This window comes from Dromiciops gliroides, chromosome 3, assembly GCF_019393635.1.
Source record: "Dromiciops gliroides isolate mDroGli1 chromosome 3, mDroGli1.pri, whole genome shotgun sequence".
NCBI classification, from domain to species: domain Eukaryota; kingdom Metazoa; phylum Chordata; class Mammalia; order Microbiotheria; family Microbiotheriidae; genus Dromiciops; species Dromiciops gliroides.
Genome location: NC_057863.1, coordinates 619,462,729 through 619,490,514, shown reverse-complemented (window position 1 = coordinate 619,490,514; position 27,786 = coordinate 619,462,729). Strand labels below are relative to the sequence as shown.

The following is a 27,786-nucleotide window of genomic DNA, read 5'->3' as shown; positions in this document are numbered from 1 at the left end:
GCTAAGTGGCGCAGTGGATAGAGCACCGGCCCTGGAGTCAGGGGGACCTGAGTTCAAATCTGACCTCAGACACTTAACACTTACTAGCTGTGTGACCCTGGGCAAGTCACTTAACCCCAATTGCCTCACTAAAAAAAAAAAGAACACCACCAACCTCTCCGCCACTCAGGTAGATACATCTTCGACTCTTCACCCTCCTGGGGCAACTAGGTGGCACAGTGGATAGAGCACTGGCCCTGGATTCAGGAGGACCTGAGTTCAAATCCTGACTCAGACACTTGACACTTACTAGCTGTGTGACCCTGGGCAAGTCACTTAACCCTCATTGCCCTGCCCCCCCCCAAAAAAAATTTCACACTCCTTCACCTCCCATAGCCAATTGGTTACTAGATGTCATCTTTTTGTTGCTATATCTCCTCTCATTTATGCCCCCCCTTCATAAGCTTAGACCTCTCTTCTTCAATCCCCTTTGATGTGTTGCTTCTCACAGAAGAGAATGACTTGCTTATATTTGCACCCCTAGCACTTACCACAGTGCTCGTCACAGACTAAGTGCTTAATATCCATCTAAATATCTATTTAGCTAGCTAGCTAGCTAGGTAGCTAGCTACTAGTGTGTGACCTTGGGCAAGCGACTTAACCTCCCCAAGCAGCAGTAAAATGAAAGGGTTGGAACAGATGACTTCTGAGGTCCGGACCAGAACCTAGGACCCTGTTACCTCCTCTTACAATCCCTACCTTCTGAATTAACTTAACAAAACACACATACCCCACTTGTATAGATTCAATTATAGAATGCTCCTGAAATAAATAAAACTGTAAGTTAAACAGTTGAAGGAATATTTAGTGCTCGTGGCTGGACTGTGCCAATGTAATAAGAATGATAGTACTATCAAAGTCAATTTACAGTTTGTTTTTTTTAATTTTTTTTAAGTGAGGCAATTGGGGTTAAGTGACTTGCCCAGGGTCACACAGCTAGTAAGAGTTAAGTGTCTGAGGTCGGATTTGAACTCAGGTACTCCTGAATCCAGGGCCGGTGCTTTATCCACTGTGCCACCTAGCTGCCCCAATTTACAGTTTTAATGCTATACTAATAAAACTTTCAAAGGAATGGTTTATAGAACTCAATAGGATAATTTTTGTTTAGTTGTTTTCAATTGCATCCATCTCTTCATGACACCCTGGGGTGGGGGTGGGGGAGTTTCTTGACAAAGATGCTGGAATGGTTCACTATTTCCTTCTCCAGCTCATTTTGCAGATGAGGGGAACTGAGGCAAACAGGGTAAAGTAATTTGCTCAGGGTCACATAGCTGGTGTCGGAGGTCAAATTGGAACTCAGGTCTTCCTGACTCTAGGTCCAGCACTCTATACACTGTCACCTAGTTGCCCTAATATAATAATAATAAAATTCATCTGGAGAAATAAAAAACTTAGAATATTAAAGGAAAAGAGGTAGGATCGAAGGGGGAATAGCACTTCTAGACTTCAAAATAGATTAGAAAGCAACAATTGTCAAAAACATTTTATACTATTTAAAAAACAGAGAGAGGTGGGCAGCTAGGTGGCACAGTGGATAAAGCACTGGCCCTAGATTCAGGAGGACCTGAGTTCAAATCTGGCCTCAGACACTTGACACTTGACACTTGCTAGCTGTGTGACTCTGGGCAAGCCACTTAACCCTCACTGCCCCACCAAAAAAAAAAGAACAGAGAGAGGGAGGAAGAAGGGAGAGAGGGAAGGAGGGATAAAATTTGGAACTCAAAACTATAATTTAAAATGTTTATTATTTTTAAAAAACAGAGACAGATCAATGGAACAGACTGGACACAGGAGAATCAGAAACAATGGAACTGAATAACCCAGTGTTCTATAAACTAGAAAACATAAATTTTTAGAAAAGAACTCCTTAGCTGATGAAAATATCCATGCCCTTTGACTCAGAAATTCCACTACTAGGCTTAAACTATAAGCAGGCCATTGATACGAAGAAAGTTCCCATGCATACCAAAATATTTATAGCAGCCGTTTTTGTGATAGCAAAGAATTGGAAACAAAGTAGGTGTTCATCATTTGGGGAATGGCTAAACCAATAGCAGTACACAAATAGGATAGAATTACTGTGCTATAAGAAATGATAAATGTGGGGGCAGCTAGGTGATGCAGTGGATAGAACACAGGCCCTGGAATCAGGAGGACCTGAGTTCAAATCCAACCTCAGACACTTAACACTTACTAGCCGTGTGACCCTGGGCCTCACCAAAAAAAAAAAAAAAAAAAGAAAGAAAGAAAGAAAAGAAATGACAAATGTGATGAATAAAGAAGGCTGAGTAAATCAACCTGATTCAGAGCAAGGAAAACAACATAAACCATGACTCCAGCAGTGGAAATGGAAAGAATAAGCCCTAAACCATCAACAGTGGATGTTGCAATGTTACAAAGGCCACGTGTGGCTCCAAACTCAACAGAGGAGAAGCCATCTTCATCCCCCAGTCCTTTGTAAAGATAGAAGCTCCATGGTTTGGGACATTGTACATATTTTCAGACCTTTTCATAATATTGTTCATTTGGGGGGCTCTCTCTCTCTTTAAAAAAAATCATTTGTCATATAAGCTACTTTCTATGAGAGGGAAGGGAAAGAGTTAAATGGGAGAAATTTTGTAAAAAATAAAAAGACTAATGATATGAATAAAAATTTATTTAACAAAAAAAGAATCCCTCCTTTCCTTCAGAATTTCAGCTCAAGTGCTTTCTTCTTCATGAGGCCCCTGCTGTCTCAGTTGCTAGCATCTCCCTCTATTATTTCGCATATATTTTCTGTTTATTGTTTCTTTATAACAGAACATAAGCTTTCTGAGGGCAAGGACTGTTTCCTTTTTGTCTTGGTGTCCCTAGCACCTAGCATGGTGCCTGGCACACAGTCAACCTTTGATAAATGCTTGTTGTGGTTGAACAATCCTGTAAGATGAGGAGTCACCAATTTTGCTCGTTTTATAGACATTCTTCTCATTCATCTGTTCCTGATCATGTGCCACAGCTTGGACTTACTGGTCTGTTGTTTATACCCTGGTGGGATTTGACCCTCAAGATATATCTGCTTGCCCACACTTTTTCCCAATACCTTGTCTTCAGCACCTGCTTTCACCAACCATTAGGCTTCATTGCCAGAAGTAGCCCATCTGGAGCTAGAGCAGGATCAGTTTCCTTCCAACCCCATTCCCAGCCCCAGCTACAACATGAATATGGGGGATGGAGCTATGGCTTCCAGGAATAAGGAGGCTGCACTCCCTCTGTCCTCTTCCCTGATCATAGCACATCTTGGAAATTGTGATTGGTTCTAGGTACCACGTCTTATTAAGGAAGGACACTTCAGAGGAGGCCAACTAGGTGGTGAGAAGACTGGCCATCATTCCCTAAGAAATTAGGATAATTTAGCCTGGAAAAGAAAAGGGTTGGGGGCAAGGAGAGGGGACTGATGACTGTCCTCAAATACTTGAAGGATTTTCATGTGGTGAGGGATTACATTTGTTCTGATCGGACCCAAAGGGAAGAACTGAGAACACTGGAGCAAAATTGTAGAGAAGCAGATATTTGGGCTCAATGTTAAGGAAAAACTTCCTCCAAACAAGAGCTGTCCAAAAGTCAGTTGGGGGTGGGGGGGCAGCTAGGTGGCACAGTGGATAAAGCACCAGTCCTGGATTCAGAAGGACCTGAGTTCAAATCCGGCCTCAGACACTTGACACTAGCTGTGTGACCCTGGGCAAGTCACTTAACCCCCATTGCCCTGCAAAAAAAAAAAAAAAGTCAGTTGGGCTGCTTGAGGACATGGTCATTTCCCCCTCATTAGAGATCATGCAAAAACTGGAAGAGCAATTATCAGAGATGTTAGAGAGTCTAGATTTTTCTCTGGGATAGTCTAGGTGACCTCGGGGGTATCTTCCAACTGTTTGATCCCTTGATTGGTATGATGATTAAAATCCTTGTGCATTTCTTTAATAGTTCAAAAGGAAATCCAGAAAGATCCTTTGCTAAAGACTCTTGCCACTGGAAAGTCGTATGACTATCTAATGTAAGTATCCTTAGGAGCAATTATACTTTTTTTAATGTTAGCTCGAGCCCCCATTCTGTCATGCACAAGTCCATGAGAAGATTTACTAACCTGTGAGAAGTAAACCAAGTTTTAGGTTGCTCAATGTTTCATTCAGTAAACCTTTCTTGGATCCCAGTCAATTAAACATTTAAGCCCTGGTACTGTGCATTAAGGCATGGTGCTCCATTATAACAACAGAAATCAGACATAGTCCCTACCTTCGAGGAGTGTGTGCACCAAGAGAAGAAATTAAAACCTTAACGTGGGCTGCCCACACAGGGAAGTAGCATTCTAGTTAGGGAAATTCCAGTACAAGTGGAGAAAAGCTAGAGAACACTAGCAGAGATGCATACATTCTAAGGTGCTCTCGGCTCTGACATTCTGTGTTCTAAGGGCCCTCCCAGCACTGACATTCCACGTTCTAAGATGCCTCCCAGCCCTGGTATCTTAGGTTCTACAACTGTAGTGGGAAGCCTGGACCCAGTTGGAAGCTCAACTTGCTAGAGTCATTTAGAGGGTACTCTTCCTTTGGGAAAGCAAAGCAGTTAATCAACCAGACAACTAAACAGACATGTCAAGGGTACTCAGAAAATTAGGTGCCTTGAAATTTATAGCAGGAGCCTAATTGGAAGCCTTATTTCCTTACTGATTTGTTTACTACCTTACTAGGACCAGGTGCTGACAATAATCCCTAGTTAGGCCAAGCATCTCCACTCCCCAGGCTGTAACTTTCCCCCTATCTATCCCCCTATAAAAGCATTGTCTTCTCTCTGGCTCAAGGAGAGAGCTGTCTTAAATCTACTCCTCCCCAAAAGCTGAAATGTAAGACTTCTCCTCCTGACCACATCCCCTCATGTCAAATCAAAATTTTACTATCCCTGATCAGAACATGTATGAGAGTTAATTCCATGACATAACCATTCCAGTTTTAAAAATTGCTCCCAGCTCCAATATTTCATATTCTAAGGCTCCTTCATTCTGACAGTCTATGTCCTAAATTGCTGCTTAGCTCTGATGTTGTGTGTTCTAGCTCCTTTCTAAGCTTTAACATTCTGTATTCTAGGATACCTTCTGACTCTGACATCCTCTGTCCCATGAGCCCTTTCACTCCATGAATGGTTTGGTTTCTGCCCTCCCTTCCAATGATTACCCAATGTTTTTCCAGTATGGTACCCTATAACTTGCACTATTTAGTAACACACACACACACACACACACCCCTTGGAAGACTTTATCAAGCGTTTAAAAAGTCAAACAGAAGGGGCAGCTAGGTGGCACAGTGGATAGAGCACTGGCCCTGGATTCAGGAGGACCTGAGTTCAAATCCAGCCTCAGACACTTAACACTTACTAGCTGTGTGACCTTGGGCAAGTCACTTAACCCCAATTGCCTCACCAAAAAAAAAAGTCAAACAGAGTTCTCATTGTAGTCTACCAGACCTTGCTTTGAGACAGATCCTTTTCATAGGAAACCACATGGGACTGGATCCGATCTAACTCTGTTTCATTGATTCCAGGGAAGAATTCATGGTTGCCCAGAAACAGCTCATCTCCCAGCACGAGCTTATCATTGCCCTGAAAACAGACCTTTCCAAAGGCCAAGCCAAGATATCTACATTAAAAGGTGTGTCCGTGCCCTCCACCATTCCACTGAACATCCTAAGATGCCACAAGGAAAAAAGAAAGGCAAAGTAGCCTTGTATCTGAAAATTCTGAAGCTACAAGTCATTGGGGAAACGCTTTCTCCTCTTCATCGTATGACACGGGCTAAAGATTTAACTGACGCAGCCTTGGGTATAAGTTCTCTTACGCTGAGACGGAGGGTTCTGAGGGGAAATCCTCCGCAGTGAATGTGGCCCCTACATCAACACCCACACTACAGATGTTTTCCAGTACTCCTGGAAGAAGCATCTCATTGTAGATAAACTTTGCTTCCCTTCTCTGGGCCTCAGTTTCCTCATATGTACAATATGAGACCTATGTTCCAAAGTCCTTTCAAGGCTTGATATTTTGTTTTTCCTTCCAGCTCTGACATCCTATGTTCTAAGGGCCCTCCCAGTTCTGACATCTTGTGTTCTAAGGGCCCTCCCAGTCTGACATCCTGTGTTCTAAGGGCCCTCCCAGCTCTGACATCCTGTGTTCTAAGGGCCCTCCCAGTCTGACATCCTGTGTTCTAAGGGCCTTCCCAGCTATGACATTCCAATCTTTTAAGTCTCTCTCATAACAATTTCTATTCAGCTTTAAATGTCATGTTTTGCCTCTAGGTGCAGATTCTACAGTGAGAGAAATCTTGACATAGCCCTTATCTTATAGGCTTGAGGCAGCTCTATAAATCACAGTATAGTAGGATCTTTGTGAAGTCCAGAGAGAAGGCCTGTGCTCAATCCTCACAGACCTTCAGGCTTTAAAAGCTGTTAGACCATCCCTCTGGTTCAGACACGATGGTTTTATTTGTTTTAAGATCCAGCTCTTTTTAAGGGAGAGAGAGAGTATGTGAAATGTACCTTCTGCTTTTAAGCCAACATTTTGTACCTTGTGGTTAAACCAGTTCTTCAAGTTGGAGGAGTGAGGAGGAGCAGGGAGAATAGGGCTCCCCCATTTCTGTGCTGATGCCAAAGGCTCTGGATCGGACCTTTGCCCCCCCCCTTACTGCATGCCCCTCCTCTCCCATTGCTTCCATCTATTTCTCCTCCATATTTCTTCCCCCTTTTTTTTCCTTCAACCCTGACAAAGCCAGAAGGCCACGTGGGCAGGAGTGAGAGGGCCTGATTAGGTTGAAGGGAAAGGCTGTCATCATTGATGGAAGGGGGTGGTGTCCAGCCATTGCTTTTTCCCCTGTACTCAACTTTGTGGTTTTCAAACATTCTCTGAGCTTTGGTCTCCTGAGTCGGGGGGAGCAGCTAGGTGGTGCAGTGGAAAGAGCACTCGCCCTGAAGTTGGGAGGATCTGAGTTCAAATCTCACCTCAGACATTTACTAGCTGTGTGATCCTGGGCAGGTCACTTAACCCCAATTGCCTTAAACATCTAGGGCCATCTCCAGTGCTCCTGATATGTCTTGCCACTGGACCCAGATGGCTCTGGAGGAGAGAGCGAGGCTCATGACCTTGTACAGTCCTCCCTTAAATCCAATTCACTACAAGTTATGACATCCCCCGGATGTCATGGTCCTCTTTAGGAAAGGACCAAAAACTAAGGACCTTAGTCAGGGTTTACTCCTACAAAAAATCCCCCAGATCGTTTCAGGCTGGACTCACCCAATATAAGCGACTTTTCCTTTCAGTTGTATGAAAGAAAACCAAATTTTCCAGGCGTTTGATAAAATAACTTAACCCTCCTGGGCCTCAGTTTCCTCACCTGGAAAAAGAGGAGGTTGGGCCAAGTGACCTCTGAGGTCCCTTCCAGCACTAGATTTGGGTTCTATGATTCTCTGAATGACCTTTAGGATGTATTTCTGCCCACTGTTATTGTGGGCTGGGTGGATTTCCCAGCACCAGCCATCAGCTCTCAGGTGTGAGTCTTCCTGTGCCTTTCAGCTGAGTTTGATGAAAATCTAAAAGCGGAGATGGGGCAGAATCTCCTCCTGCTTCAGCAACAGGAGCATGAGTTGAGCGTGTTGAAGGAGAAGCTGATTCAGATGTCCAGCCTGATGGAGAAGAAGAACAAAGAGATCGAAACCTTAAAGGCTCACGTAAGGTACGTGCCCATAGCCAAAGCCCCTGTGGAGGACAGCCCCCCACAGAGCACTATGGAATCCCCGGAACTCTAAGGAGGGTCCCCTCTGAGCTCACCAACACACCCGAGGGCAAGGGAAAGTTGGAAGGTGTCTCCTGAACAGCACCTACTGTGACCAGGGTCACAAAGATCAAAACAAATGGTTCCTGCACTCAAGGAATTTCCACTCTTCTGAACATCAGGCACCTTCAGTTTTGGGTGGGTCCACTCTTATCTGGGACTGCAGGGTGTGGCGTTCACCAAAGGGGTCTGTGGTCCCCTAAACTTAATTCAGTTGCTCCCCATTAAAAAGCCCCTCTCCTTCCCTCTAGCTGCAAAAACACCCCCGTAGAAACCAGAAAGGTCACCATGTGTGATGTGGGGATACAAGCGGAGGGTGCTGAAAATGACCTGTACATATTTAACCAAGAGGTGAGTAGCGCCACTGCATGGGGGGGGGGGGGTGAGGGAGCAAACGCACAGAAAGTGGGTGCTCCCTTAGTGATTTCTATCGCTATCCATTCAGTCGAATTCAACAGTCACAGAAAAGAAGTCCTGTGCTCTTCCTGATCCCCCAAGTTCAGGGGTGCTTAGCCTTTTCTCTGTCGTGTCTGCCCTTAAGCAGTCTGGTGAAACCTGTGGGACCTTGTTCAGAATCCTGTTTTGAATGCATAAAATACAATACAGAATATGACAAAGGAAACCAATTATATTGAAATTCAGTTGTCTCAAGATAGAAAAAGAGACAAAGATATAGAGATGAAAAAGAAATAGAAATGGAGATATAGAGTTATAGAGAAAGAGACAGATAAATAAAGAGATAGATAAATGTAGATGTGTGTGTATGTGGATGTGTGTGGATATACAGATATACAGATACACATATATTTCTACACTTATCTATATATGCTAGGAGCATATATACATGCACACATATACATATATGTACATTTATCTCTACATATGCTCATGGCCCCCAGATCGAAAGTCCTCCTCAATAGTGTCCTCCCTCCCCCACCCCCAGCGATATTTCCAATATATTCTGTAATTATTTCTCTCTGTTCCCCCATCAACCTCCACTAGAATTCAAGCATCTCAAGGACAGGCTCATCGGATCACTGATTTACACCTGGAAGGAACCTCAGAGATCATCTACTCCAAACCCCCAGCCCATTTCACAGATAAGGAAACTGACATTCAGAAAAGAATCACAGGGTGCTAGACCTCGAATAGACTATCTTGTACAACCTCCTTATTTTACAGCTGAAGAGATGGGAGCCCAGAGGTTGTCTTGCCCAGGGTCCCATGGGTGGTGACTGAGGGGGCATTTGAACGTCAGCCCTCTGATCCTCATCCATTGCTTTTCCCACTATCCCACCACTACATCTTTTTTTGTCATAGTATATACTCCAGCACCTAGTGCATAGAGGACTTGCTGCATTGACTATTCAGCGCTGAGAATGCAAAGATGAGAAGTGCCCTACCACCCTCAAGGGGGTCACTTAAGGAGGAAAGGGAACAAGGGAGAGGTGACCAAAGGCATTTATAATGACAGTGACATGGGGAGGGGAGGAGACATGTACTTAAAGGGCTATGATACAATTCTTTGACCTGCATAGAGCAAATCCAACAGTGTCCCAGAAGTATTTGAGAAGAGAAGAATCACTTTGGGGGGAGGCAATTGGGGTTAAGTGACTTGCCCAGGGTCACACAGCTAGTAAGTGTTAAGTGTCTGAGGCTGGATTTGAACTCAGGTACTCCTGACTCCAGGGCCAGTGCTCTAACCACTGCGCCACCTAGCTGCCCCAAGAATCACTTTTAATTAAGAAAATCAGGGCAGACTTCATGGAAGGAAGGTGGCACCTGAGCTGGTCCTCGAAGGAAGGAAAGATGACAAAAGATAGAAACAGGGGAGTTAGCTGGAAGCAAGGGGAGAGAGAATCCATTCCAGTTATGAGTAGAAACCATGACCAAAGACAGAAGCAAGAGAGGACAAAAGGAGAAGAAAAGGTGATGCGTGTAGTCTGTCTAGAACACAGAGAACATGGAGATAGACTTGTAGAGTGGCCAGAGAGCTGGCCTCAAAGCCAGGAAGACCTGAGTTCTAGTCCTGCCTCTGACACATGTACCTGGACAAGTCATTTAACTTTCCAGTGTTCTAGGCAACTGTAGGTAAATTACAGAGAAAATACTCATCTGAGAGGGCAGCTAGGTGGTACAGTGGATCAAGCACTGGCCTTGGATGCAGAAGGACCTGAGTTCAAATCTGGCCTCAGACACTTGACACTTACTAGCTGTGTGACCCTGGGCAAGTCACTTAACCCTCATTGCCCCACCCCCAAAAAAGAAAGAAAGCAAGAGAAAGGGAGGAAGGGAGGAAAGAAAAAAGAAAATACTCATCTGAATTAATTAGAGGTGGTGGCCCCAATCCCTATCCTCTGTAGCGTAAATTTAGTTGTGGTTTGGGAAGAGAGGGAGTTGATGATATGATGGAGAGGTAACTTTGGAGTCCGAGAACCGGGTTTCCTACGTGACCTTGGGCAAATCACTTTCCCTTCCTCTTCTGTACAATTGTTGTTACATCACATCCAGATCCCTTCTGGGGAGCTATGGTCCTAAGCAGCCCCTGAGATTCTTTGCTTCCAGGAAGGGGAGCAATGAGAAAAAGTCACGAAAACAGGATGAGAAAGAGGTTTCTCTCTCGCAAGGAGGCACAAGAGCCCCTATTGCTGAGCGTATGTTGCTAAGAACTGTCTTTAATAAGCTAATTGTAGGGTGCAGTCCCACCCTAAGGCATTCGATTTCTCTGCCCCAGACAGGGGAAAGGACTGTTTATTTCCCAACTGGCTTAGAGTGAAGAAGGCTTTATGGAAAAGGAAATCAAGGCACCTAAAATATAACCTTTTGAGTCAACATTCAGAAGCCAGACCAAGTGTCTCAGGCAGTTTTCTACCTTTTCTCCTTGGCATCTTTCCCCTGACCCCGACAGCAGCCTCGTACAAGAAAGCCAGCTACAACCGGGCTGTAGCAGACTGTGCCAATCCTTGTCACTGGAGCATGCAAGCAAAGCGATGCCTCACTTCACTCTCTGAAAGCTAACTTGAGATTGGGAAAGTACTTAAAATCTAGCCATTGCCCTGGGGCTTGGCTCTAACCACTTGGCTACCCTGTCCCCCACCTAGATCCACTCCCCATGCTCTACCCATAGGCAAATGGGGAGGGAGGTTAGAAGGGGGATAGGGGAATGGCAGACCAAAAAAACCCTCTTTTCTAGTTCTGTATTCCACACTCACTGCACTTCCTGCTTTCTAAGGCAAAACAGGCAAAGGGGCTGGATTAGGATAGCAGAGTCGTCATCTTTTTTTATTTTTTTGGTGAGGCAATGAGGGTTAAGTGACTTGCCCAGGGTCACACAGCTAGTAAGTGTCAAGTATCTGGGGTCGGATTTGAACTCAGGGCCTCCTGACTCCAGGGCTGGTGCTTTATTCACTGGGCCACCTAGCTGCCCCTGCCATCTTCTTTAAAAGAAAGAAATTCCCCCCAAGGATATGAGAAGCAGTGTAAAGTGGTGAATAGTGTTGGACCTAGAGTCAGGAAGACGAAGGTTCAAATCTGGCCTCAGACCCCTACTAGCTGTGTGACCCTCAGCGAATCATTTATCCTCTCTCTGCCTCAGTTTTCTCATCTATAAAATAGGGGTAATGATAACACCTACCACTAAAGGTTGTTGTGAAGATAATATTTGTAAAGCACTTGACAGACTTTCTTATTATTGTGTGTGAGTTTTTATATAGGAAGAAATGAGACTCAGAGTATAGAAGTGACTTGCCTCAAGGTCACACAGGGGGGTTAGTGTCATGGCTAGGACTAGAACTCAGAACTCCCAACTCCTGGTCTAGGTGTTTTTTTCTATTATAATTTCTTTGCACTTAATAAGTATTTATTGAATTGATTAGATGAAGATTGTTATAGATAGCCATGTCATTATTGTTAAATCATTTCAAACTCTTGGTGAGCCCATTTGGGGTTTTCTTGGCAAAGATATTGGAATGGTTTGCTATTTACTTCTTCATTTTATTTTATAGATGAAGAAACTGAGGTAAATAAACTGAGGCTAAGTGACTTGTCCAGGGTTACACAGCTAGTAAGTATCTGAGGTCACATTTGAGCTCAAGTCTTCCTGGCTCCAAGCCCAGTGCTCTATCCATTGGGCCACCTGGCTGCCCAAGTATTTGTTGAATTGAATAAAGAACATTATCCACCATATGGATCTCTTATTGTCAGTCAGTAAGCATTTATTAAGCACCTACTATGTGCCCGGTATTATGCTAAGCTCTGGGGACACAAAGAAAGGCAAATGACAGTCCTAGCCCTCAAAGAGCTCACAATCTAGTGGGAGAGACAACATGCAAACAATTCTGTATGAACAAACCATATACAGGATCGGGGGAAAACAATTCTACTTTGGTGTAGAAGGTAGGTAGCAAAGATTTGAAGGAAGACAGGGAATGAGATCAGAAAGGGGAACATAAAACCTTCAGAAGACAACCATCAGGATGTAGTGGGAGGAGCACTGAATTTAGGATTAGAAGGCATGGGTTCAAACACTGGCTCCATTACTTTCTTACCTAGGTAAACTTTAATATCAATAAGCCTCAGTTTCCTTATCTGTAAGAGAAAAATTGGACTAGAAAGGCCACATAGTAGAGTGAAAATAGCACTGATTCTGGAGTCTGAGGACCTGGGTCCCAATTTGCTTCTACCTTGTGTGACCTTAAGCAAATAACTTCCCAGGACCTCAGTTTACCTCTTTTGTAAAAGATGGGTTTGAAGGTTCCTTCCAACTCTAAATCCTGCTGAGTTACCCATTTTCCCAGTTCTGCCATATTCCCATGCTGGTGAGCCTGAACTGTTCTGCCCCTGACCTACAGTGTTCCTGACTATATCTTAAAAATCTAATGCCAACTGCCTAACTTCTAGACCTTTCCTTAGCAAACCTGGCTGTGACTATCTGTGTTCTGGACCTTGGCTCAAGACATTTAACCCTGACCACCCATGTTCTAGATCTTGGCTTAACCATCCTGTTTCTGACCACCCAGGTTCTACACCTGGGCTTAGTCATCCTGGTTCTGACCACCCATGTTCTAGACCTTGGCTTCCCACTTGACTCAGATCCACTGGTTCTGTCTTTGCACCACACATTGACTTTATCTCTTGGCTCTAGACATTGTCTTGACTTCTTTCATTCTTTTTTTTTTTTGGTGAGGCAATTGGGGTTAAGTGACTTGCCCAGGGTCACACAGCTAGACTTCTTTCATTTTTGCCATCATGGTTCACAAGGAAGTACTGGCATCCTTCCTGCTGGTGAAGTAAATCTCTTCCACCTTCCAAGGGCCAGTAGAATAAATTCACATCTACAACAATTTATTGACTAATGTCTTAATCTCCTCTTCCGGGTCCCTCCTTTTCTTCCTCTTCACCCAATTTCTCCACCTGTGTTCCTTCTCCTTTCCCTTCTCTCACCCCTGACAAAGCCAGAAGGTCCTATGGGCAGGAGCCAGAGGGTTTGATCAAGTTCAGGGAAATGGATGGAGGAGAATCCCTAACTATTGCTTTTTCTCCATTTCTAACTTCAGTGGGTTTAAACATTATTTGTTCTTTGGCTCCCTCCTCCTAGGTCAGAGCCTATTCCTTCAGAAGACCCAAAGTCATTTCAGGTTAGAATTACCCAAGATGAAAAATTTTTCCCTTTGGCTGAGTGAAAGGAAACTAAGTTTCCAGGATGCCTGCTAAGTCACTTAACGGGCTAGTTTCTTCTTTGAATAGTGACTGGGTATAGCTTCAACATGGGGCAACTAGATAGTTCAGTGGATAAAGTGCTGAGCCTGGAGTCAGGAAGACCTGAGTTCGAATCCAGTCTCAGACTCTCACTAGCCCTGTGACCCTGGGCAAGTCACTTAACTTCTGTTTGCTTTGATCTACTGGAGCAGGAAATGGCAAGCCACTCCAGTATCTTTGCCAAGAAAATTTTGGTGTGCTGTGGTCTAAGAAGAATCAGACATAACTGAACAACAACAATTTCATCCATGGTCAGTGGGCAGACAGAACAGGGGGGCAGCTAGGTGGCGCAGTGGATAGAGCACTGGCCCTGGAGTCAGGAGGACCTGAGTTCAAATCTGGTCTCAAACTCTTAACACTTACTAGCTGTGTGACCCTGGGCAAGTCACTTAACCCCAACTGCCTCAAAAAAAAAAAAAAAACTGGGCTATTACCAAAGATGTCAATCCATAGTATTGCAGGACGAAGTCTCCATGTTTAGGTCAAAAGGATGGATACTGAGGTCATCCACCAAATAAGTAAGTTGAGGCTCAGAGAACCTAGGATACTCAATGGGGGTCATTTTCGGAGGAGTGGGATTGTTTTCTCAGTATCCCACCAATGGCCATCTGCCTTGAGGGTTCAAATGGGGCCTCTCTCCCAAACAGAACCATGCTTTTTTAGGGTCATAGAATGGAGAGCAGGAAGAAACTTTGGAGACAGCGTCAAGTCCAACCCCCTCATTCAACAGAGCAGGAAACTGAAGCTTAGAGAGGGAAAAGAACTTGCCCAACCAAGGTCATACAGCCAAACCTGTGTTTGAACCCAAGACCTCTTGACTCTCTAAGCAAGCTAAGAGCTTCATCCTTCATCTTTAAGCAAGCTAAGTAATGGAAGGAAATAAGTATTTATGAAGCACCTACTATGTGCCAAGTGCAGTGCGGAGAACTTGACAAATATAATCTCATTCGATCCTCACAACTTCCCTGGGAGGTAGGTGCAAATATCATCCCTGTTTTACAGTTGAGGAAACTGAGGCAGACAGAGGCTAAGTGACTTACCCAAAGTCATATATATATATATATATATATATATATAGAGAGAGAGAGAGAGAGAGAGAGAGAGAGAGAGAGAGAGAGAGAGAGAGAAAGTGTGTGTGTGTGTGTTAGTAAGGGCCTGAGGCTGGATTTGAATTCAAGTCTTCCTGACTCCAAGGCCAGCATTCTAACTACTGTACAACCTATTTGCCTGGGTGGCATAATGTTGGACTCAGAGGCAGTGAGACCTGGGTTCAAATCCAGTCTCAGGCACTCACTAGCTAGGTGACCCTGAGTTTTTCTGTGCCTCAATTTCCTTATCTATAAATTAAGGGGGTTGGACTTGATCGCCTAAAAGTTTCGTTCCAGCTGTGAATCTGTGACTCTATGCCTCCAAACCCAAGGCTTCTGTCCCTCTGCCATACTGTATCGCTCACAAGCTTTGGAGTGGCTCAGTAGCTTTCCTTTTGGTACACAGGAAAGATGACGTCCCTACCCTATGCTGACTTGCTGTCTCAGCTAGAGCCTTCCCTCTCTTCTCTAAAAGGCCCATGATGCTATTTTTAATGTGCTCAGGGACAGCGTGTCTCCTGTGAAATGGGACTGTTGTGGCTTCTTGGAGAGTGAGATAATTCTCATCTAGAATAAAGTCGATCTCTTCATAATTCCAAAAAACAGGCTTCATCCTTCATTGAACTAGGGACTAAATGCAAAGGGCTCCGACATGAAGAAACCATTCAGCGCCAGAAAAAGGCCTTGTCTGAACTACGGGAGCAAATCAAGGAACTGGAAAAGACCCCTGGCCTCAGTAAGTTTTCCTTTGTTTTATTCTCTGAGCCCTCCTGATTATTCACTCCCTGCCCTCATTCTCAAGGTTCAGATATTTTGTCAGTGGAGCCGTGACCTCATCAACTTGGGTGCCCCCTTCACTGGTGCTGATCACAACCTATTCCTTACTCGCCCATCCTATGCCATCCTTAGCCATGTTTTTATAAAGCCTCCCGGTCAGGGGACCTTCATATTGTTCAATGGTCCTATTGGAATTAAACACATTCTGCTTGGCCCCAAAGGACCAAACTAGGAGCAGTGAAGAGAAAAGGAAGAGAGGCCAGTTTGGGCTTCATGTTGTTAAAAACTTCCTAGCAAAGAGAGCAATGCAGAAGTGGGATGTGGGGGCAGCTAGGTGGTACAGTGGGTAGAGCACCAGCCCTGGATTCAGGAGGACCTGAGTTCAAATTTGGCCTCAGACACTTGACACTTACTAGCTGTGTGACCCTGGGCAAGTCACTTAACCCCGATTGCCTCACACAAAAGAAGAAGAAGGAGGAGGAGGAGGAGGAGGAGGAAGAAGAAGAAGAAGAAGAAGAAGAAGAAGTAGTAATAGTAGTAGTAGTAGTAGTAGTAGTAGTAGTAGTAGTAGTAGTAGTAGTAATAGTAGTAGTAGTAGTAGTAGTAATAGTAGTAGTAGTAGTAGTAGTAGTAGTAGTAATAGTAGTAGTAGTAGTAGTAGTAATAGTAGTAGTAGTAGTAATAGTAGTAGTAGTAGTAATAGTAGTAGTAGTAGTAGTAGTAGTAGTAGTAGTAGTAGTAGTAGTAGTAGTAGTAATAGTAGTAGTAGTAGTAGTAATAGTAGTAGTAGTAGTAGTAGTAGTAGTAGTAGTAATAGTAGTAGTAGTAGTAGTAGTAGTAATAGTAGTAGTAGTAGTAATAGTAGTAGTAGTAGTAGTAGTAGTAGTAGTAGTAGTAGTAGTAGTAGTAGTAGTAGTAGTAGTAATAGTAGTAGTAGTAGTAATAGTAGTAGTAGTAGTAGTAGTAGTAGTAGTAGTAGTAGTAATAGTAGTAGTAGTAGTAGTAATAGTAGTAGTAGTAGTAATAGTAGTAGTAGTAGTAGTAGTAGTAGTAGTAGTAGTAGTAATAGTAGTAGTAGTAGTAGTAGTAGTAGTAGTAGTAGTAGTAGTAGTAGTAGTAGTGGTGGGATGTGTCTGGTTCCAAGAGGAATAATAGTTAACAGTGACATAGGTTTGTGAAGTGAGTAACCTAACTCATTCGTTGTGGGGTTTGCCCTCTCTGGAGGTCTTTAAGCCAAGTCTGGATGACCATTTGTCAAGCATGTTATAGTATGATGTCTCTTTCCATTCTGAGTCTCTGTGATTTTATTCATCTGTCAATCCTCATTTTTGTCACTAAACAAAACCATCCTCTTTTCTAGTCATATGTTTTCCCTCATGATATCTCTTGTGTCATTCCTTGAGCATAAGGCAGTGTGGTCTAGTGGCTAGAGTGCTCATCTTGAAATCAGGAAGACCTGGGTTTGAATCCCGCCTCAGTTCCTTACAAGCTAGGTGACCAAGGATACATCACTTCACTTTTCTGGTCCTCAGTATCCTCATCTGTAAAATTAAAGGTTTGGACTCAATAACATCTACCATCCTTCCAGCTCTAAAACTTATGATCTATTATTTTCATTTATTTATTTTGTGGGGCAATGAGGGCTAAGTGACTTGCCCAGGGTCACACAGCTACTAAGTGTCAAGTGTTTGATTCTGGATTTGAACTCAGGTGCTCCTGAATCCAGGGGTGGTGCTTTATCCACTTACACACACACACACACACACACACACACACACACACACACACACTTTCCAAAAAGTTCTTCATTGTTTCAGAGTTGGAGAAGTGTCAGTGTCTAAAGCCCTCTTCTGATTCTTCATCTTAGCATGGGGGTGATCCTGGGTTCTTTTCCAAGGATGTGCTCATGGGGCATGGGTTCTCATGATGCTTGCCAAACTGGAAAGGCAAATATAACAATAATTCAATTCAATTCAACGCATTTATTAAATGCCTAGTATGTGCCAGGCACTGTATTAAGCACAGAGAATACAATAAGAAGCAAAATAAAATCCCTGCCCTCAAGGAGCTTGCAATCTAATGACAATGATGAGGATGAGAATGAGGATGGCAGCAACATTTATATAGTACTGGAAGGTTTACAAAGCACTTTATTTATGCTCTCTCCTGAATGGATTAGATGTCAGTCATCCAAAGAGCAGGTTAATTAAATACACAAAGGCTTATGCCAGAAGTCTGTGGGCAGGATCTTTTAAGCCACAGGAACTCAGGAAGACCATCTGCTAAGGTGAATTTCAGTTTATGGATGATCTGTGTCAATAAGTCAATCAACAGGCTTTTTAAAAAACTGGGTCTCCCTATCTCCCCCTGACTAGAAATGCACTGACCACTCACAGGCTCAATCCCAATCATTGTGAAAGCTTGGACCTGCTCCATTTTCCCAGCTGAGGACAATTCACACACCTCCCATGCCGTAGGCAGCCTAGTATAACTATGCTTCCAGAGGATCTTCATATTGGTGAGGAACTCAGTGCAGGCACCCAATAGTCTTTAAGCCTTCTACAGCTCACGACTAAGAACGCAATCTACCCAGCCTACATCTCCCCACTTGCAGAGGGTTACAGGTGTGGACACACACACCCCCTTCACCAGGCATTTATGAAGCAGTCAGTCATTAAAAACTTTTGGTTGTTTGGTTGTCTCAGTTGTGTCCAACCCTTCATGATCCAGTTTGGGGTTTTCTTGGCAGAGGTCCTGGAGTGGTTTGCCATTTCCTTCTCCAGCTCATTCAAACAGGTTAAATGGCTTGCCCAGGGTCACACAGCTAGTAAGTGTCAGAGGCCAAATTTGAACTCCAGTCTTCCTGACCTCAGCTCTATCCCTTATACCACCTAGCTGCCCTTGACCTACTTATATCTCCTCCCATAACTGGAGGGCTTGAAGCAGAGGTGGGACAAGCATTTATTGGTAATTCTTAGTGGAATTCTATCTAGATTGAATAGCTTTTATGGTCCCTTCGACTTCTGATGCTTATGGGAATGTTTTCAACCTTTCTAGAAGAAACTTCTTTTTTTTTGGTTGTTTTTTTTTTGGGGGGGGGTGTTGCAGGGCAAAGAGGGTTAAGTGACTTGCCCAGGGTCACACAGCTAGTAAGTGTCAAGGGTCTGAGACCAAATTTGAACTCAGGTCCTCCTGAATCCAGGGCCGGTGCTCTATCCACTGCTGCCCCAAAGAAACTTCTTGAAAGACATGATCACCACACCGAGAGTGGTTTCTGGAGTAGAGGAGGAGAACAAATGAAAAGTTGCTCATCTCCTTCAATTAAAATCTTCCATTAAGCTCTTGCCCTTGCATGTATTTTGTCTTTTCACAGATGCCGGAGATGCAGGGATGGAGCCACTTCCAGAATCTAAGAAGCCCAAACTTGGGAAAAATACCAAAATGATAGAGAAGGAGCCAAGCTCACCGTGTCTGCCAAACATCGATCTCAGAGTAGGATGCAAACCACTTCACTCTTTGGTAGGCCCGGGAGTCATGGGGGATGGGAACCCCAAAAGAGAGCATCAAAGATAGATGAGGCCATGGGCCGGATGGTCCTCTATGAGCCCTGAGAGCTGCAGGAGTGGGCAGAGGATTGGCTTTACCATCAGCAGGTCTGGGTTTGAACCCCAGCTTTGCCAATTATTAGCTACGTGACCTTGAAGAAGTAATTTCTCATTTTCTCCATTTCCCCATTTATACAATGAGGGGCTGGACTAGCTTATCTTTAAGGGCTCTTTTAGCACCAAAGCATGTCCTGCCTACCTTAATTATTAAAGGCACAAATGACAAATTTTTAGATCTTGGCTTAGGTGATGGCTAATGCCATTTCTCCTAGTAACTTGTGAGTACCTGGCTGGCAGACACTGTTTGATTTTTATCTTTTTTTCCCCTAGCACCCAGCATAGTATCCTGACACATAGAAACTTAGTAAATGCTCTAGTTAAATTGAATTTTTTGACAACAGCCTAAGGGTCTACACAATGTTCAGTAAGCAGCAGAAACTAATTTAGGAGAATAGATTTCTTTTCTTTTTTGTGGGGCAATGAGGGTCAAGTGACTTGCCCAGGGTCACACAGCTAGGAGGTGTCAAGTGTCTGGGTCTGGATTTGAACTCAGGTCCTCCTGAATCCAGGACTGGTGCTTTATCCACTGCACCACCTAGCTGCCCACCCCCCCAGGAGAATAGATTTCAAGCTGGAAAGGACCTTAGAGTGCAACTGGTCAAATTCTTTTATTTGGCAGAGGGCAAGTGACTTGACCAAAGTCACAAAAGAATAAGGTAGTAAGCCCAAGATTATTATAATATAGGTTTATGGCTAGAATGAACCTGTGAGACGATTTAGTGCAGTCCCCTCATTTTACAGATGAAGAAACTGAGGAACAGACATGAAATGATTTGCCCAAGGTCACCAAAGGTAGTAAGTGGCAGAGCAGAGATGGAAATTCATGTCTCTTGGAATCTCTGATTCCAAATGCTTAGCACCACACTGAAAATATATTTGCTGTGGGTTGTACCTCCACCAACATAAATTGCCTCCTTGTTCCCCTCCCCACCCCCATAGATTAATAGATGATACCATTACACTTACTTGCCACCCTGGGCAAGTCACTTAACCTCTGTTTGCCTCAATTTTCTCATCTGTAAAATGGGAATAATAATAGCACCCACCTCCTAGGATTGTTGTGAGGATCAAATGAGATAATGATTTTGATGTGCTTTTACCATAATTCCTGGCACATAGCAAGTACTATATAAATGTTAGCTCTTATTATTGTTATGAGTTGCCATGGCTAAAATAAATTCCTCACCTAGATTCTGACTCTCCAAACTCACTCTCCAAACACATTATAAATGGTAAAGCCCAAGTGGGATCTGGCTTTGTACAAAGTGGCTTTGTTACCTGATGACTTAGCCGGGTGATTTCTCCAATGAGGAGGTCCAGAGAGATAATCAGTAAGCCTCCTTCCAGCCCTGCATCCAGGGATCCCAGGATCATATCGATGTAGTCACATCTGCCACCCCATTTAATTCATGGCCATAATTTCCCTTCATTCAGTCTTTTTGTAAGATGTCTCAGAGGCTGATAACTTAGGCAAAGAAACATTGCTGGGTGTTAAAACACCTCTGAATTTGGACTTGTCCAGAGGCAAGTCTGTGGCCATTTAGGTGGTGCAGTGGACAGAGTTCTAGCCCTAGAGTTAGAAAGACGAGTTCAAATCCAGCCTCAGACACTAGCTGTGTGAGCCTGGGCAAGGTCACTTAACCTCAGTTTCCTCAGCTGAAAAAACGTGCTGGTAAAGGAAATGGCAAACTACTGCAGTGTTTTTGCCAAGAGACCCCAAAATGGGGTCACAAAGAGAAGTGATGAAAAATGACTAAAACAACAAGTCTGTGGATAGGCAGGAGCCCAAAGACTGTGTTCTCTTGGCAAAAAGCCTTTGAGAGTCCAGGGTGTCTCCCAGGCCAATGTGACACATTGAAGAAAGGTGTCAGTGGAGCAGAATCTAAAAAGACCCGGAAAATGGCACCTTTTGGGGGGGGAGGCTTAGTTAGCCTGATAAATCAGGCAAACCAATCCTGAGCCTGACGATGCACGCATTCATCTACCACATGGGTGGGTGCTTGTTGGGGGTTCTGGTAGCACTGGTTATTTAAGCAATGATCCTTCCAGTCTGTATGTTTTATGGAATTCCAGGTGGGTTCCTCCCTCAAGGTGCTGCTGGTGGCGAGTTAAGGTCATGCAAATATTGTTGGGTTCGGTTGTGGGGTTTTGGGGGGGGTCTTGTATTTTTTGTTTGTTTTGTTTTGTTTTGTTTTTTTAGTGAGGCAATTGGGGTTAAGTGACTTGCCCAGGGTCACACAGCTAGTAAGTGTTAAGTGTCTGAGGTCAGATTTGAACTCAGGTCCTCCTGAATTCAGGGCCGGTGCTCTATCCACTGCGCCACCTAGCTGCCCCTGGGGGGTCTTGTTTTGCCTTAAATATTTGAGTTTTGTTAACTGGGTCAGTTTCCCATCAAATGCATTCTCTAAGTGGTTACCAAAACTTTGGAATGACCCCTGGGTGGTAGGCTACCTCACTGCAGAGCAAGGGGGACAAGAGGTGCTGCTGATTGATAGCAGACGTGGGAAGACAGGGAGAGCTTACAGATGTTTGTGTGACTCAATAACATGGTGTTACGGTCTGAGCTTTAAGCCAGGGTCAGAATCTCACCTCTCATACTTCCTAGCTGTGTGACCTTGAACAAGTCTCTTAAGCATTATAGGCTTCTGGGATTGGAACTTTAGTGACAAGAGGGCTCGATTTGGAATCAGTGGTCCTGAGTTCAGCTCCTGACACTGCCACTTACTGGTTATGTGATCTTGAGCAAGTCCCTTCTGTTTCTGGATCTTGGTTTTTCTTCATCTATAAAATGAGGAGGTTGGACTAGCCCCTAGCTTCTTGGTTTTTGTGTTGTTGGTTTTTTTGTTTTTGTTTTTGTTTTTTTGGGGCAAGGCAATGAGGGTTAAGTGACTTGCCCAGATATCAACCATCTGAGGTTGGATTTGTTTTTGTTTTTGGTGAGGCAATTGGGGTTAAGTGACTTGCCCAGGGTCACACAGCTAGTAAGTGTTAAGTGTCTGAAGCCGGATTTGAACTCAGGTCTTCCTGACTCCAGGGCTGGTGCTCTATCCACTGCACCACCTAGCTGCCCCTTAGCCCCTAGCTTCTTAAACTGCGGGGCTCAACCCCATATGGGGTTGTAACTGAATGTGAGGGTCTCGAAAAATTTGGCAACGGTAAAAAGCTATGTAGACCTTTTTCATACATCTATATACCCAGGATCAGGTAAAAATTTCTGGGGGGAAAAGTGGTCTCGAGTGCAAAAAGTTTAAGAAGCCCTGGACTAGCTGTTCTCTGTGCTGTGTTCCAATTCCAAATCGATATGATCCTGTGACCCAGTGACCTATTAAGCCAGAGCTAGGGTTAGGAATTTGTGGTGGCAAAGGGAATTCTCACAGTATAAATCTGATCCTCGATATTTGTGTCTAACGGCTTTTATCTGAGAAGCATTATCTTAGAGTAAAGAGTGCTACTTTGCTACTTGTAGCTATATACCTGCTATGATAGAGCAAATCCCGCCACATCCCTCTGGCACATTGTAACCCCTTAATAAACACTCTGCTCCTGGTTTGATTGCTTCCTCGCTGTTGCCTCCTACACTGGGTTCTTTGGAGGGAAAAACACATTATAAATGGTAAAGCCCAAATGGGATCTGGCTTTGTACAAAGTGGCTTTGTAACCTGGTGACTTAGCCGGGTGACTTCTCCAATGAGGAGGCCCAGAGAGATAATCAGTAAGCCTCCTTCCAGCCCTGCATCCAGGGATCCCAGGATCATATCGATGTAGTCACATCTGCCACCCCATTTAATTCATGGCCATAATTTCCCTTCATTCAGTCTTTTTGTAAGATGTCTCAGAGGCTGATAACTTAGGCAAAGAAACATTGCTGGGTGTTAAAACACCTCCCCTGATGAATCCTTAAACCCAGATTTTGTTTTCAGAAGATTTAGCTGGGTAATTTGTGGTCATTAGAATTAGCCGATTAGTGGAGTTTTCCATTCAGTCACCTTTGCAGATGCCAAGGTGTTTAAAAAAAAAAAAAACACCTCAATATACCACTGAGACGACTGATTTTTCCTGGGACATTTTGAGAATTTAAAGCTGAAAGTGACCTGGGAGACACATGGTCCATCCAACCCAACCTCTTTTTACAAAGAAGGAAATAGACCCAGAAAATGGAAAACTATGATACGAAAAGTGGTAGGTGGAGAGTCAGAGACCTTGAGTGAGAAGGTGGCCCAGCTCCTTGCTACGTGTATGATCCACAGTGAGTCACTTTAACTATGTAAGCCTCCCCAGTCTTATCTGCAAAGTAAATGGGAGGTATTAAATTACCTCTAGGGCACCATTCTAAAACTATAATCCTATGAATAATGATAGCTAACATTTATGTTACACTTTAGGGTTTACAAAGCATTTCTAGGTATAAATTAATCTCATTTGAGTCTCTTAACAACCCTGTGAGGTAGAGTGCTGTTATTATCCCCATATTACAGAGGAGGAAACTGAGGCAAAGAGAAGCTAAGTGAATTGGTCAGAGTCATACAGCTGGTAAGTATCTGAGGTGGGATATGAATTCAGATCTTCCTGACTTGAGTGAGGCTCAGCGCTGTATCTACCATGCCAAACTTGAGAGTGCCATTTAGAATTCAAACCCAAGTCTTTGGACCCCAAATGCTGAGCCCTCTTCATATCGCATATAGCATGCTATCAGATCCACAGCTGTGGCCATAGGTGCACCATAATTTTTATGATTCGGATAGGCCCACTTGATGTTAGGTGTCATAAAGGAGCATAAGAATGCATTTTCAGAAATGCATCATTTAAATTTGAGAATATAAGAAAATAGGGGAATGGGACCAAGTTGCAGTGTTTGGGAGACTTTCTGGTAACCCCACATTTCCAAGCCATTCGATTGTAGAAAATTAATATTAAATATCAAGATGGATTTTTTTAAATTCTCATTTCAGCCTCCAAATCACCTTTCCAGCCCATCAGCAGAGAGGTCGGCAAGGCTGGATTTGACTGAGGCTCTAGACCTCAGTGAGAAGCTGGTATGTAGAAAAAATCTATATTAAACACCTGCTAGAACTATGGACTGAATGTAGGGCACAAGACATTTTAATTCAAATTCTAAATTAATTATTTTCCACGGAAGACATGGGGAAAGGACTTGAATTGGACTAAGGAGATTTGGGTCCCCATCCAACTCTGCCACTTACTACCTATGTGAGCTTGTGCAAGTCACTTAAATTCTCTCCAAGCCTCAGTTTCCTCATCTGTAATATGGGGATGATGAGAATACTTGTGCTATTTATCTAATTAGGTTATTGTGAGCATCAAATAAGATTCTGTATATAAAACATACAGAAATACAGGAAAATATAAATAAGAGATACATTCAGTGCTCTTGGATGGGCCTTGCCAATAAGATACTACCAAAATTAATCTATAAATTTAGTGCTAAATCAATTCAATTACCAAGGGGATACTTTATAGAACTAGGCAAAACAATAACAAAATTCGTTTTGAGAAAGACAGAGACAGACACCTAGAATCTCAAGAGGTAGATAGGTAGGTAGGTAGGTAGGTATGTGTGTGTGTGTGTGTGTGTATGTATGTAGGAACGAAGGGAACATAGAATTATCCTTCCTCAACCTATATTGTTGAGTAATTATCATTAAAACTATTTGTTATAGTCTAAACAATTTTAAAAAGTAGATCAATGAACAGACCAGGAAAACAAAACTATTTGAAGAGAACTAGTGGAAAAACTAGACAGCAGCTTAGCAGAAATTTTGTTTAGATTGGCATCGTATACCATAAAGTACAATAAAGCTCCAAATGATTACTCAACCTACTCATAAAAGGTCACATCATTAAAAAAAAGAAGAAGAAGAGGAGGAGAAGGAAGAGGAAAGAAAGACTGTGGCATGCAAAAGAAAGTACCTTTTTATAACAATGACCAAAGAAAGAATTCTCTACTAAAGAATGAATAAAAAAAGTGATGAGACAAAGTAGACTAGTAGATTATACAACAACAGAAATTAACTATTTTAGAAACAAAACCAATGTAAATAGACTAAGAAGAGAAAGCATAGAGTGTGGGGGGCGGGGGGAATCACTGATAAAAGCCTTACATCCAACATATGTAGGGCTTTCAACATGTATAAGACCAAAAGCTATTCCCAATAGATAAGTATTCAAAAGATATGTAGTTTTCTTTTTTTTTCTTTCTTTTTTTTTTAGGAGGCAATCCAGGTTGAGTGATTTTCCCTGGATAACACAGCTAGTAAGTATCTGAGGCTAGATTTGAACTCAGGTCCCCCTGACTCCAAGACCAGTGCCTTATCCACTGCTCCAACTAGCTACCCCTGATAAGAACAGTTTTCAAAAAACAGAAAAGAAAAGAAACTATTCACAAATATATGAAAACATGTCCCAAATCACTAATTCTAAGAGATACAAATTAAAACAAACCTGAGGTTTCACCTGACACCCAGAAATTTGGCAAAGATAACAAAAGACAGAAATGCTTGATGCTGAATGGGGCTATGGGAAACTAGATATAGTATTTTGTTGGAACTCTGAATTGGTACAGTTATTTTGGGAAACAGCTAAAAAATAGGAGTAAACTGAGCATACTTTTCAGCCAGTGATTCCATAACTAGGCATATATAACCAGCTAAAGAGATTAAAGCTAAAAACAGGGGGCAGCCAGGTGGCGCAGTGGATAAAGTACCGACCCTGGATTCAGGAGGATCTGAGTTCAAATCCAGCCTCAGACACCTGACACTTACTAGCTGTGTGACCCTGGGCAAGTCACTTAACCCTCATTTCCCTGTTTAAAAAAAAAAAAAGCTTAAAAAAAGTTCAACATGTGCTAAAAATGTCAATAGCAATCAATTAACAAGCATTTATGAAGCTTCAACTATTGCTAGTCACTGTTCAGTCATTATTTGCTGTTGGGGATGTAAAGAAAAAGAAAAAGAAAAAATTGTTGCCATCGGGGGCAGCTAGGTGGCGCAGTGGATAGAGCACCAGCCCTGGATTCAGGAGGACCTGAGTTCAAATCCGGACTCAAACACTTGACACTTACTAGCTGTGTGACTCTGGGCAAGTCGCTTAACCCCAATTGCCTCACCAAAAATAAAAAAATAAAAATAATAATAATTGCTGCCATCAAGAAGCTTACATTTTCTCATGGCTCCGCCTCCTCATCCCTTCTCTGCTAAGACTCTTGCTTCATATTTTACCAAAAAAGAATCAAGGCCATTTGCCATGAGCTCCCTCTTCTTCCCTCCTCCTCATTTCATATCACTCAGATGCCTTCTCTCATTGTCTCCTTCATTCTGTCTCACATGATGAGGTGACCCTTCTCCTTGCCAAGGCCAACTGCTCTACCTACACAAATGTTCACATTCTGTCCCATCTCCTCCAGCAGACTTCCCCCTCCATCATCCCCACTCTCTCATTTATCTTCAGTCTCTCCTTACCTACTGGCTGTCTCCCTACTGTCCTACTATCTACAAACATATCCATTTCATCCCCCACATCCTCAAAAAACCCTCACTTGCTCCATCCATCCCCACTAGTTGTCACCCCATAAGTCTTCTACCTCTTGTGGCTAAAGTCCTTGAGAAGTCCATCTACTATAGGTACCTCCACTTCCTTTCCTCTCACTCTCTTCTTTACTTTCGGCTTCCAATCTGGCTTCCAATCTAATCATTCAACTCAAACTCTTCAGTTACCAGTTATATCTTAATTGCCAGATCCAATGGCCTTTTCTCGATCCTCATTTTTTATTAATCTCTCTGCAATTTTTCTTGGTGGGGTAATGAGGGTTAAGTGACTTGCCCAGGGTCACACAGCTAGTAAGTGTCAAGTGTCTGAGGCTGGGTTTGAACTCAGGTCCTCCTGAATCCAAGGCCAGTGCTTTATCCACTGCACTACCTAGCTGCCATCTCTCTCTGCAATTTTTTTCCTGATAAAAGTATTTTATTATTTTCTCTCTGCAATTTTTGACAACACTATCAATCACCCTCTTCTCCTGGATACTCTTTTCTGTCTGGGTTTTGTGACACTGCTCTCTTCTGTTTCTCTTACCTGTCTGACCACTCCTTCTGCATCTCTTTTGCTAGATTCTCCCAAGGCTCTGTCTTGGGACTTCTTCTCCCCTCCCTCCTTGCTCTTTAGCCTGGTGATCTCACCAGCTCCAGTGGTTGCAATTATCATCTCCATGCTGATGATTCTCAGATCTCAGCCATATTTGTCCAGCTCTAACCTCTTTTCGGACTTCCAGTCTTCCATCACTACCCATTGGACATCTAGAGACATCTTAAATTCAACATGTCCAAAACAGAACTTAGCATCTTTTCCCCTAAACCCTCCCCTCCCCTAATTTCCTTATTAGTGTCAAGGGTACCATTCTCTCAGTCAGCCAGGATTGTAAATATCATCCTTGACTCCTCACTCTCTTTCACGCCCTCCCCTTATACCCAACCACTGGTAAAGTCCTATTATTTTTTTTTTTAGGGGCAATGAGGGTTAAGTGACTTGCCCAGGGTCACACAGCTAGTAAATGTCAAATGTCTGAGGCTGGATTTGAACTCAGGTCCTCCTGAATCCAAGGCCAGTGCTT

At 43.3% G+C, this 27,786-nt stretch overlaps 1 protein-coding gene across 1 annotated transcript in view; it reads left to right on the top strand.

Annotated features, from left to right (window-relative positions):
* The window catches only part of FHAD1 (forkhead associated phosphopeptide binding domain 1), a 185,129-nt gene that overhangs the window by 130,137 nt on the left and 27,206 nt on the right, over nucleotides 1-27,786 (top strand). The window contains exons 19-25 of the mRNA XM_043996552.1: nucleotides 3,997-4,066; nucleotides 5,604-5,710; nucleotides 7,621-7,790; nucleotides 8,141-8,230; nucleotides 15,331-15,460; nucleotides 18,875-19,020; nucleotides 24,116-24,199. Of these exons, the coding sequence (XP_043852487.1) occupies nucleotides 3,997-4,066; nucleotides 5,604-5,710; nucleotides 7,621-7,790; nucleotides 8,141-8,230; nucleotides 15,331-15,460; nucleotides 18,875-19,020; nucleotides 24,116-24,199 (797 nt within the window). The remainder of the gene's footprint in view (nucleotides 1-3,996; nucleotides 4,067-5,603; nucleotides 5,711-7,620; nucleotides 7,791-8,140; nucleotides 8,231-15,330; nucleotides 15,461-18,874; nucleotides 19,021-24,115; nucleotides 24,200-27,786) is intronic.